At 44.2% G+C, this 12098-nt stretch overlaps 1 protein-coding gene across 1 annotated transcript in view; it reads right to left on the bottom strand.

The window, feature by feature from the left end:
- The window catches only part of SPHK1 (sphingosine kinase 1), a 65395-nt gene extending 55932 nt beyond the window's left edge, over positions 1 to 9463 (bottom strand). The window contains exon 1 of the mRNA XM_089682656.1: positions 8889 to 9463. Coding sequence (XP_089538782.1) covers positions 8889 to 9282 — 394 coding nt within the window. The 5' untranslated portion in view covers positions 9283 to 9463. The remainder of the gene's footprint in view (positions 1 to 8888) is intronic.
- Between the last annotated feature and the right edge of the window lie 2635 nt (positions 9464 to 12098).

The following is a 12098-nucleotide window of genomic DNA, read 5'->3' as shown; positions in this document are numbered from 1 at the left end:
GTTACCGGCAGGTCTAGAAATTTGCACTATATTGTATTTATTTAATATTTTTGATGACTTACATCCTATCTGAGTCACTGGTTTTATGAATAATAATTATATTGCATATATATATTGTGGGAACTCGCTTCAAGTGGTAGAGCTCTTCTTCAAAACACAGCAACTCGCATCTGTTAAAGGCCCTTTTTGGCCAATTTTATTTACAAGAAAGTTCAAATAAACAAGAATTCTTCCCACGCAGGGGTATCCATCATCAAGCAAAACAATATTCAGCCTCCTGGCTTGCAAGCAGTTTTAAGTCTGCCTCCTGCAGACTCTTCCCAAAAGGTTCTTTTGGCACCCAGCGAACCTTTAGCACACAGCTATTCTGTAGCAGCCCCTTGCTGCTTTTGGCTGCCACCTCTCCTAGGTGTAGCCCACCTGACTCCACGGCAGAGACTTCCTGTCTGCCGGGGTGGAGTCCGCCTGACTCCTAACTGCTGGGGTGGAGCCACTTTTTGGAGAGATGTATCAAATCGAACATCTGAGATCTGGGTGGTTTGTCAGCCCTAAAATGCCACTGATGCACCCGCTGAGCCCGGACTGCAATGGTGACACCCAGGCGTGCAAGGACCTCAGCCTTCAGTTTCTCATAGTCCTGGGCATCCCCTGGTTCCAGGTCATAATAGGCTTTTTGGGATTCACCTGTCAAAAATGGTGCAAGCAGTCCTGCCCATTGCTCCTTTTTCCATCCTTCCCGAACAGCAACCCTTTCAAAAGTTGTGAGATAGGCCTCCACATCATCTTCTGCAAAACATAGCTGGCCCGCGCCATTTTCTGCTCCACTGGCAGTGGATCTGCAGATTCCTTCTTTAATTCTAATAGGTGTTGGGCCACCTGCTTAAGGAGCTCTCGGTCTGCTTCTTGGGCCTCCGCAAACTGGCGATTTGTCTCCCGTTGTGCTGCATTGGCCTGCAGCAAGGCTCTTATTATTTCCTCCATCTTCCCACTTGCTCAGGAAGTGCCCGCATCCTCCACCATATGTGGGGTTAGCTCAGGTGGGGGATCTCCTTCCCTGGGACAAAGGTAGACCGCACAGCAGGCTTTCGTCAAAATCTGACTGGATGTCAGTTTTATTAAAAAGGTTTGCAAGAAATATCAAAATAAACAAAACATCAAAATAAACCCTTGCCATCCAGGCACTAACTAAACAGCAGATGATTCCTCTCTCAGAGGTGAAGGGCTTCTCCCTGTCACCAAAACAAAGTAACAGCAAACCTTTTCTTGCAGGTATAGTCCATACACACAGCTCTCTCAGAACACCTCTCTGAGTCCCAGGCCACGAGCAACTCCTTGCTCCAGCCCTGCCTTATTTATACCACCTGTTGGTGGTCATCAGTGGAGCCCAAACTCTGGTCCGGACCCACCTGCTTAACTGTGGCCCCGAAAACCCGGAGTGGACTCCACCTAAACGGTCAGGTATGAGCATATGCGAGGTGACACATAGCGTCCCTCTATCACCTCGCCGTTCATCCTGTCACAATATATATATATATATATATACAGTTTTATAGTACATCTTCTAATGAATATGTTTATATGTTATTCTGGACATTCAGTAGTCCTAGGTTCATACAAATTTAATATCATTATTATTAATATTTTTATTATTTTTAATTATTTATTTTATAGGGCATTTAGATTATTTGTGCAATATGTAATATTAAATTACAGTATATGATGTTAGCATTTTATGGCCGCGCATCCTTGTGGCTATAAATAGGATTGTTTCAGACGTCCGGCTACCTTGGCAACACCCCTACTGATGACGTATGTGGATACGAAACGCATCTAGGAGGAGCCTTTGAAAGCCGTGACGTCACACCACCGGATCACGGAGGTCCAGTGGTCATCTTGCCAAACCAGCTGGTCCATGCACACAGCAGCCTGCTTGCTGTTATCATCTTTATTTACCCCATGTATGATTTTTTATGCTCTGGTGCTCTATATTTTAATATTATTTACCTAATAAACACCATTAAATACTACACTATGGGAATCTATGTTTCTTGCTCTGTACCGAGCAATTAAACCCCATCCCAGGACCCCAGGTGATCTATCCGGACCTAGAGAGGGAAGCCTATGACCAGACCCCTTCGCAGACTACCCGTTAAAGGGGCCCTCTGAGTGACATCTTTAACTCCCAGATCTACAGAGGAGGGGATCTTGCACCAGGCTGTACCCTAAAGGAGACCTCCATTTATCTGATTAATGCACATTAAGATTGTGCTTCCGATGAGTGCGCACTCTTACCACTTGTCGCTTATCAATAGATCACCAAGAGCTCACACTGTGATCTTGTAGCTGTTACATCTGCTATTATCCAATTTTGACCTTATATTGTCACTTGGCACCTTGTCACATTGTTATATATATTTAAAATTGCATTTCTATGGGATGAATATTTTGATATACCTTAGAGATATTGTTACGCATACCACTTAACATATGGTGGTTACAGGACTTTATATTGTTCCTTTGAGGTATTCTACAGTATGATGTCATAATTTTGTTTTTAGCGCTGCACTGTTTTTTCCTCTATTACTCTTGAAAAGGTCTGTGGTTCCTTTTTGGTGCTATAGCTGCTACTGTAAGCGCTTGCTAAGTTTTTACCTTTTTCACCCAAATATATATATAATTTGATTTTTACTTGTGAACAAAAAGTGTCAATATTGGCCTGGTCCTAAAGTTGTGAAACCATAACATTTTGTTTAATCTCCTGGGAACCCTAGTGGTCATATCTCTTCTCCCCAGATCCATGCAGCCGTGGCCATTGCAAAGAGGGCCCACTGTTGTTTTTTTTTGTTACCATAACATTGTGTAGTTTCAATTGAATCTGATGTGGATAAATGGTTAGCACTTCTGTCTGGCAATACTAGGGTTGTTGGTTCAAATCCCAAGTATGGCACCACCTACATGGAGTTTGCATATTCTCCTGGTGCCTGTGAGGTTTTCCCCTGGGTGCTCTGGTTTCCTTCCACACTACAAAGACATGCCAGTAGGCTAATTGGCTCCTGTCTAAATTGGTCCTAGTATATGTATGAATGTGAGTTAGGGACCTTAGATTGTAACCTCCTTGAGGATGTACAATAGGTGGAAAGCACTGTGTAAAATTGATGGTGCTATAGAACTACCTGTAATAATGTGTAGGAGCCCTTACACTATATAATCTGTTTGTACAATCTCTTTAGATCTTTCATCAACTATGTAGCACAAGGGCTTACCAGATTTGATAACAATCAAATAAATTGTTTATATTTGCCGTAATTTTACATAGATTTACTAAAATGTCTAAAAGCGATTGTACAAAAATGGTATGATTAGATTGCATGTTGTCTGGCCAGCTTTACTTCCAGTATAAAATGAATTCTGAAGGGTGCTTTATTTTGTGCCTTGTACTGTTTAACCTCCTTCAGTCCATGTAATGCATATTTGTGGGGGCAAAGAGGGTGGGCTTTACCAGCCATAGGCTTGCCACATCATCCCTTTAAAAGCAAACCCATATTAAAGTACAGTGGCTAAATGGTTGGCACTTCCGTCTGGCAGTTGTGGGTTCGAATCCCAAACACAGCACCACCTGCCTGGAGTTTGCATGTTCTCCCTATGCCTATATGGGTTTCCTCTGGGTACTCTGGTTTCCTCCCACACTCCAAAGACATACTGGTAGGTTACTTGGATCCTGTCTAAATTGACCCTAGTATGTGTATGTATGAATGTGAGTTAGGGACCTTAGATTGTGCACCCCTTGAGGGTTAGGGACTGATGTGAATGTACAGTATATACAGTATGTAAAGTGCTGCTTATATAGATGGTGCTATATAAGTACCTGTAATAAATAAATTATTAAGGTGGCAATTAAACTCACTTGGTGCCTTATCTGCATTAAATTAGCCTCAGAACCTGTGTCATTAATATGTGTTCAGGCTTAAAGGGATGAGGAGGCAACCCTAACCAGCCACATACCCACATATGTGTCCATGGGTGGCACACTTACTCCCAGCACAGAGACTGATCTGTCAAAGACAGTTCCTATTCTCTAGTAATGATTGGGAGCTGGTGGGACCTGCTCCCAATCATGTGACCACTGAAACTGCCAATCACAGTGGTCACATGATCAGGCAGCCCATTCCACCCTACCGAGTGTAAAAGGGGTTAACCTAACAAGTCCATATGTATGAAGATGGGGAAATTCTGTCACATACCCCCTCCCCCACTTCCAATTGTCCTTCTGATTGCAGCCTCCTGAGCTTACTCATTGATCTCTAGTGAAGAGTTTGCAAAAACTGTCAGGTGAGTGGAATCAGAAAATTAGACGTTCTGGAGAAAACGCAACTGCTGCTTCCTGAGTGGATCATGAAGAAAGGTCTGATCACTAACAATTCTGCGCTCAGTACACAGTTAGGGCTCATTCATACCAGTCAACACACCAAAATGTGTTGCTGTATAGAGGCAGTACATTATACAAGGGGTGGACTGACAACACATGGGGCCCCTGTGTCCTTGCCCAAACTCAAAAAAGCCTATGAAAAAAGGTACCAGGGGCATCTAATGGGGCCCCCTACTGACCCCAGGCCCTTGGGCAGTGCCTGAGTTTCCAAATGGTCAGTCCGCCCCTGTTCCCACCTTTATTGAAGTGTCACAAAATTTTATTGATTTCATTTTAGTCTTTGTACTGCAGCAAGTTGCAAAGCATTGCAGTACTATGCGTCATGCTGTGTAAAAATGCAAACAAGCTAAATCTCTATACAGTGCACTGCACCTTTATGGTGTGAACAAGGCACCTAGAAAACAATTGATTTATATGTGCCCTTGTGTTGAGTTATGCAGAGAAACGCATCTCAGGGAATATATAAGTGAGCCCTTTAAGGCCACAATCTCATGGCTGCACAGGGATGTGGATCAGTAGTCTTGCTAGCGGTTCTAATTGTTGCCTGCACTGGTCCACCGCAAAAATGCATAGGCAGGATCCTGATGAAGTCACGCGAACGGTGACGTAACGCGTAGATAAGCAAGGACGCAGTATCTGGCTAGCGGTGACGTACTTCCGGTACGGCCGCCATCTTAGTTCACCCAGGAAATAGGCACTTTTTACCCATGCAGTACACCCATGCTTAGGGGGAAAACTGTGCAATATGACAACTGAAATGTAAGTGCCAGTTTGTTACAATTAAAGTACTTTTACTTTGGCATACTGCACTATCAGAGTGTCTCCTTATATTTGCATTATCTGGATGAGTGGTGTACTCAGCGGAGATCAGGAGCCAGGACATCTAGTGTATCATCCCCATGTGATAAGAGGTCTGGAGGAGCCTACTTGACAGTATTGGAGGAAGATCTCTAGTGATCTTGAAGGCGTATTGGCCCATTGGGCCGCAGAGTGGAGGTGAGGAGGCAATTCAGCCATAGGAGGACAGTCATTCACCAGCACTGGAAGTTTTGTGTGATCGCGCACAATGCATGAATTATTACTGTGTTGAACACCATCACTTACTATTTATGAACTGTGCATACCCACCTGGAATAGTTTTACTCACCCTACAGAGTGGGAGTGAGGGGGGCACGTTTATTGTTATATATTATTAGTCACCTTTATATGTATAATAGGGTCTTGGCTGCATTTGACCATTCGTGTGTTTCTGTGTTATACTTATAAGCATTATTTCATTATTTATTCACTTGTTTATATTTGATATAAGTCTGTGATTGAGCGCTGCACTACCTTTTTCGCATTTTTTAGTTTTACTGTATGGTATCAGTCTGAGTGCCAGCTGCTTACAACGATAGGCACTCCTTTAAGCGCAGGAGGATCTTTTTGTATATTAATCAGAATCTGATGCAGCTGTGCATGGTGGCCAATCAGCTTCTAACTTCAGCTTGTTCAATTAAGCTTTGCAATAAAACCTGGAAGCTGATTGGTTACTATGCTGAGTTGCACCAGATTTTGCACTCTCCAGGTTTAGTAAATAACCCCCAATATGTGTGATTAGCAGCAGCTGTCAGATTTGTACTCTGTACCAATCAATGTCAAATGAACATTGTTCTGCCAATGCTGCCAATGTCAAATGAACAGTTACATGTGAATAGAGCCTCTGAATGACCCTGGGTGCGCACTGTCTGAATTTTTATGGAGTTTTGCCCACAGCTAACTAGCTAGTCTGTATGCAGCTATAACACAGAGTGTTGCTATATCCACAAGTAGAGTTTAGCCACTGTAAGATGGGGAAACAGCTCTCATTGTTTGAATACTGCTTGTGTGGAGTAAATTAAATGTTTTGACTGACATTCTGCAGTTTAGCCACAAGATGTCACTGTTTTTCTAACACAGCCTCAGACTGCATAGATATTTCTATATTCATGAAGAGGTGGAGTTTTCACACAGAGTTGAGAGAGAACAGGAAGAAGAGAGGGCAGCCATGTTCTGGAGAATGGTGAATGAGGGGGGCCGTGTGAGCTGAGAATCTGATGACATCCAGGTGTGAGAGCATCCCTCCGTAACCAGAGCTGCAGCTAAGTGAAGCTGATGAGATTGCTGCCAGGAATGCTGATGAGAGCAGAGGAACTAAGCAACATATACGGCAAGACCGCATGCTTGTTGGAGAGACATTTGTTCTGTTCAGAGTCACCAGTGGATACAAAGCAGACCTGGGTCGGTAAGATCGTGCACGCACCTCATTTCAGTGTTGGCGCCTTGAGACTGAGTCCAGGCCTATAGTTAGTTAGTTAGGGTCTCTGCTTGTGTCAGGCCACAAGTGTTGTTACTGATCATTGGAAGGACTCCACAACCTAAAGTGACATTACACATTGGAGAGCTGATAAAATCCTACAAGCTCAAGCCAGACTGGCGTTTTGCTCAGAAGGAATACTCAGGCACGTGCTACAGGACCAGTTATGGGAGAGGGAATACTGTAGATTTGTGTAAGATTGCAAGCTGTTGTGCTGCACTGCAGGCTAGCCCATACCATACACCCATACACTGATTCCTGCTCTTTTAGGGTAATAACAGGTAAGGTGTGGCAGCTTATTTGTGCCCGCCAGTAGGTAAATTACTACTCTTTCTACCTTCATCATCAGAAAGTGCCGTGCTGTGCAGCACAAGGGTCTCAGCCTTTGGGCTGGGTGTATGTAAATTTTTTGTATGTTTCCAGCATTTGTGGTTGTGTTTATTTGCCACATCTAAGTAAAATTCTGTTGTGGCAAAAGCTGGTGTTGGAGTTGCTTTCCTCGTTCGTGACTTCACTGTATCCTGGGGAGCCCACCCCGATACACGGCTTACACCACCACTGAAAGTAGCAAACTATGAGCCCCTGGCCATGTGTGTGAACGTAGCCTAAAGCTGGGTATACATGTACTCAATGTTCTCGTACTGCTGAACTAGCCAACTTTTGGTACATGTGTACTGCTCTATGTTCAATAGAAGCTGGTCTAACAACTGGCTTCTGTCAAAACGGTCATGCTTGAAAACCAGCATTAGGTCAGCCATTGCAACCAATGGCTGTAGCGCTGATCTATGTATTCTGATGGGGAAAGAGGGGGGCTGGCTGGAAAATAATAGCACAGCAGCAAAGATCCTGTATGCACATCATTTGTCTTGATGCAGGGATCTGTCTAGCTGGTTGAACAGGAAAAAAAATCTGTGTGTGTACACCCAGCTTTATAGTACATATAAAAACTGCAACAGCAGACATTTAAAACTTTTTCATAATCCCTGATGAACTTGACATACCTTGTAATTACTGCTAGTAAGTAACAGAAATGTAACAAATATAATGATCAGGTTATACCTTCATAAAGTCACAAAGCAACTGAATTCATAGGTTCACCTACTACACATGTCCACTATATAACTACCACTGTATACAATACTAGTAAAGTTTGTTGAACAAGGGATTTGTTGACATGCAATTACTTCATCATGGAAAGTGTGCCACAACTAAAACTTTTAGACCAGCAACAGGAACTCACACAGAATATTATTTTGCATCTCAGTGTATGGTATTCCAGTTGCTGGTAGAGTTGAGCTGAACCGGCCCCTGAGATGCGATTATGTAGTGTACAGCCTGATCCCCATTCAAGTTGCTGGTACAACTGATTGCTTTCATAGAGTTGAGCTGAACCGGCTCCTGAGATGCAATTGTGTAGTGTACAGCCTGATCCCCATTCCTGTTGCTAGTACAATTAATTGCTTTGGTAGACCTGAGCCGAACCGGCCCCTGAGATGCGACTGTGTAGCGTACAGCCTTATCCCCATTCCAGTTGCTGGTACAACTGATTGCTTTCGTAGAGTTGAGCTGAACCGGCCCCTGAGATGCGACTATGTAGTGTACAGCCTGATCCCCATTCCTGTTGCTGGTACAATTGCTTTGGTAGACCTGAGCCAAACCGGCTCCTGAGATGCAACTGTGTAGTGTACAGCCTGATCCCCATTCCAGTTGCTGGTACAACTGATTGCTTTCTTAGAGTTGATCTGAACCGGCCCCTGAGATGCGATTGTGTAGTGTACAGCCTGATCCCCATTCCTGTTGTTGGTACAATTGATTGCTTTGGTAGAGTTGAGCTGAACCGGCCCCTGAGATGCGATTGTGTAGTGTACAGCCTGATCCCCATTCCTGTTGCTGGTACAACTGATTGCTTTTGTAGAGTTGAGCTGAGCTGGCCCCTGAGATGTGATTGTGTAGTGTACAGCCTGATCCCCATTCCTGTTGTTGGTACAACTGATTGCTTTGGTGGAGACAAGCTTAGCTGGCACCTGAGACATGATTGTTGAGTCTGATCTTACCTGGACTAGCATGTGAAATATTTGACAAAACTTTTAGAAGCTGATAAATTTCCCCCTAGGTAGCCCCCTTTACCTTGCTCCATGGACAGCTGCCGTATCTTCTCCGTCCAGGTCCTGGCAAGTTTCATGTTCTGCTCCTTGTCCCTTGACGCTTCTGTGCGGAACGTCCTAGAAATTCGCTGTCTGTGGTTTGTAGATCCTAACATCCCCCTGAGAGGATAAAACACAACAGTGAAATAGCCGCCGATGTCTTTGGGGTCTTTACCCTTGAAGGAGTGACAGCTGACGCAGTCGGTTAGATGGAATGACGGGTGGGGGGATGACGAGGTGGCATTCAGGCTCTCTATTTTCAGTTCTTTCTGGGTCAGGAGCAGTGAAAGGAGCATCCCATCTCCAGGAACCTGGGTGAAGGTGTCACAAAGAAGCAGGTCAGCTGGGCCAGCGGATGACCCATGAGCATCACCCATGTCTGGTCCTTGGCAAGCGTCAGGTCAGAAGTGTAGGAGACAAAAAGTGTAGAACCGACTACAAAAGCCAAAACAACAGGAGGTGAGCTCCTGACACAGCAAGAAGGAGAGGTATCACAGAGGAGACATACACTACATGAAGCAGATTGGGAGAGAAATAGAGCACAGGCTGCTTCTCCGCTTGTCAGTTCACATTTGACTCTGGTCTGCCTGTGTGACTCTGGATGAGTTTGTAGCACCCAGCACCCTCTGCTTCCTACTGCCCTCTACTGGTCAAATAGCAGGCAGGCTTGTGCATTGCACCCAAATAAAAACTACCTGGGCATGTAATCAGATGTCAAGGCTACACTCTCTAATCTAGCGGTCTCCAAACTATGGCCTACTGCAACATTTTAGCAGGTCCTCTGATGCAAGGGGGCTCTGATTTATAAAACATACAATGTGGCCCCCATACTGAAATGCCTGTTCTATAGAATCAATTTACCAAAACTTTATAGTATAAGGATTTACCTAATCTATCCAATCTGTATACAATTGGGCACTACATACATGTTGGTAGATCTAACAGAGATTGTACAATCAGATTGTATTGTGTGTGGTGAGCTTTTAGCCCTGGTTCATACTGATGCGGTGTGGAATTCGCAGCAGTTTTAGTGTGAATTCCAAACCACATCACAATCGCACTGCGTTCATATGAACCGATGCGGGTGTTACATAGTTACATAGTTAGCCTGGCTGAAAACAAGACAAAAGTCCATGTTCAACCATAGAAAAAAAAAAGTTATAATCCTATACCCACAGTTGATCCAGAGGAAGGCAAAAAAAAACAGTGGGTGTGTATGTTAAGTTAACAACACCCCGACATCGGTCCGCAAAATGAGATGCAATGTGCAGAATCAGATCGCATAGGTGTGAATAGGTGTGAATACCTATGCGATCCGATTCTAGTGCAGACCAAAAAAGGGTCCTGGACTTTTTTGGTGCGAGTGCGGTGCGAATAGAGCCATACTAAATGTATGGCTCTAATCGCACCGCATACAAATCGCATGTGATTTGTACAGAAATGCGTTGCGGTTCCTGTGCGAATCAAATGCGATATACCGCACCGGTGTAGTGTGAACCTAGGCTGAAGCTGAATCGTACTTTTGTTGCCCCCAACCACTACCCCTTTAGCTACATAGGCAGTGTGGGGGGTTTAACCATGCCCTGGACATGATGCAACGGGGCTGCTCTGCAAGCAATGCAATACACACGGTTACGACACGCTAGTGTGGGGGTCAAGGGGTTAAAGAAGGTGGACAGGAGGCAATACAACACCTCTTCATCACCTGTCAAATGCTCTCTGAAGAGCAATGTGGATCACTCTCCAAAGAGCACCATACATGTGAATGAGCCCTAAGGCTTCATTCACGCGAATGCAGGTGTGACGGTACGCATGTGCTTTTGCGTGATTTTACTCATATGTTGAATTTAGGACAGCACATTCATTTCAGTGGGCTGCCCTATGCACGAAAATCACACAAAAGAAGTGCATGACCCTTTGTTTTTAAATCGCACTCCACTAAAATGCATGAGGGTTAATTTACTAAAGGCAAATAGACTGTGCACTTTGCAAGTGTAGTTGCTCCAGAGCTTAGTAAATGAGCAGAAGCTCTGCTAACTTCCATCACTCAATTATGTGCAAGCAAAAATGCTGTTTTTTTTTTTGTTTTTTTTTAAATTTTACTTGCACGTGATTGGGTATTCTGTGCAAAGTGAAGCTATACCTCATATACTAAGTTCTAGAGTGCAACTGCACTTTGCAAAGTGCACAGTCTATTTTCCTTTAGTAAATCAACCCCATGGTACTTTGTTACTATGCATTTGCCCTGCACCAAAGCATGTAAAAAACAGCTCTGCTAGCAAGGTGTGTACTTTTTTTGTGCATTGCGGGAATGTGCACATTTTTGCAATACACCAATGTGAACCTAGCTTAGATGACTAGATGAATGGCTAACGCGTTTCGAGGACTCAGCCTCTTCCTCAGGCTCTGAGGAAGAGGCTGAGTCCTCGAAACGCGTTAACCATTTGAAAGTCCAGGGTTCCATTAATGGACTTATAGGCAGTGTGGATTGGACACCGCTGTTTAGTGTGATGTCCTGTATGTCAATTGTGAGTACAATACTCACTTTTTATCCTTTTTAATAAATATTTTTTACGATAATGCACCAGGCCGGTGCACCCTTTTTTTTTTTTTTCTTTGTATCCATTGACTTTGGACTACCCCGGTCCGTTGTGGGCAGCAAGGAGTGCATATTCCAGGTCATCTGAATTGTTACCATAGCCTTTGCTGAGTCCATCCCAGGGGCGGACTGACAACTCATGGGGCCCCCGTCTAATAGGGGATCATGGGGCCCCTGTGTCCTTGTCCAAACTCAAAAAAGCCTATCAAAAAGGTACCATGGGCATCTCATGGGGTCGCCTACTGACCCCGGGCCCTCGGGCAGTGCCCGAGTTTCTAAATGGTCAGTCCACCCCTGGTCCATCCCCAAGCGCAGAATTATAGAGTTTGTTGTGTTTTAGATTAGATGACTGCCTGCAAAAATATTGCTTTCTGGGATACATTTTAATAAAAGAACCACGTTTTTTAATTATATTTTTTGTATGGAAGGGGGTCCCATTCTGGCAGGAGGCCTGGGACATTTGCCCCTTTTGCCCTCTTACCAATCCATGACCTCATGCCAGGATCAGTAGGGGGGGAATTAAAGGGTAAGTTCACCTTTTGTAACATGGTGTAACATATTCCAAATGCATCGGCCCCTGCACCTCCAAAAAAG

Source organism: Staurois parvus, unplaced genomic scaffold (genome assembly GCF_062004578.1).
Source record: "Staurois parvus isolate SC_StPar_1 unplaced genomic scaffold, SC_StPar_1.0 ptg000293l, whole genome shotgun sequence".
Classification (NCBI taxonomy): Eukaryota; Metazoa; Chordata; class Amphibia; order Anura; family Ranidae; genus Staurois; species Staurois parvus.
The sequence above is the reverse complement of the archived record's forward strand: the minus strand, read 5'-3'. Positions and strand labels throughout refer to the sequence as shown.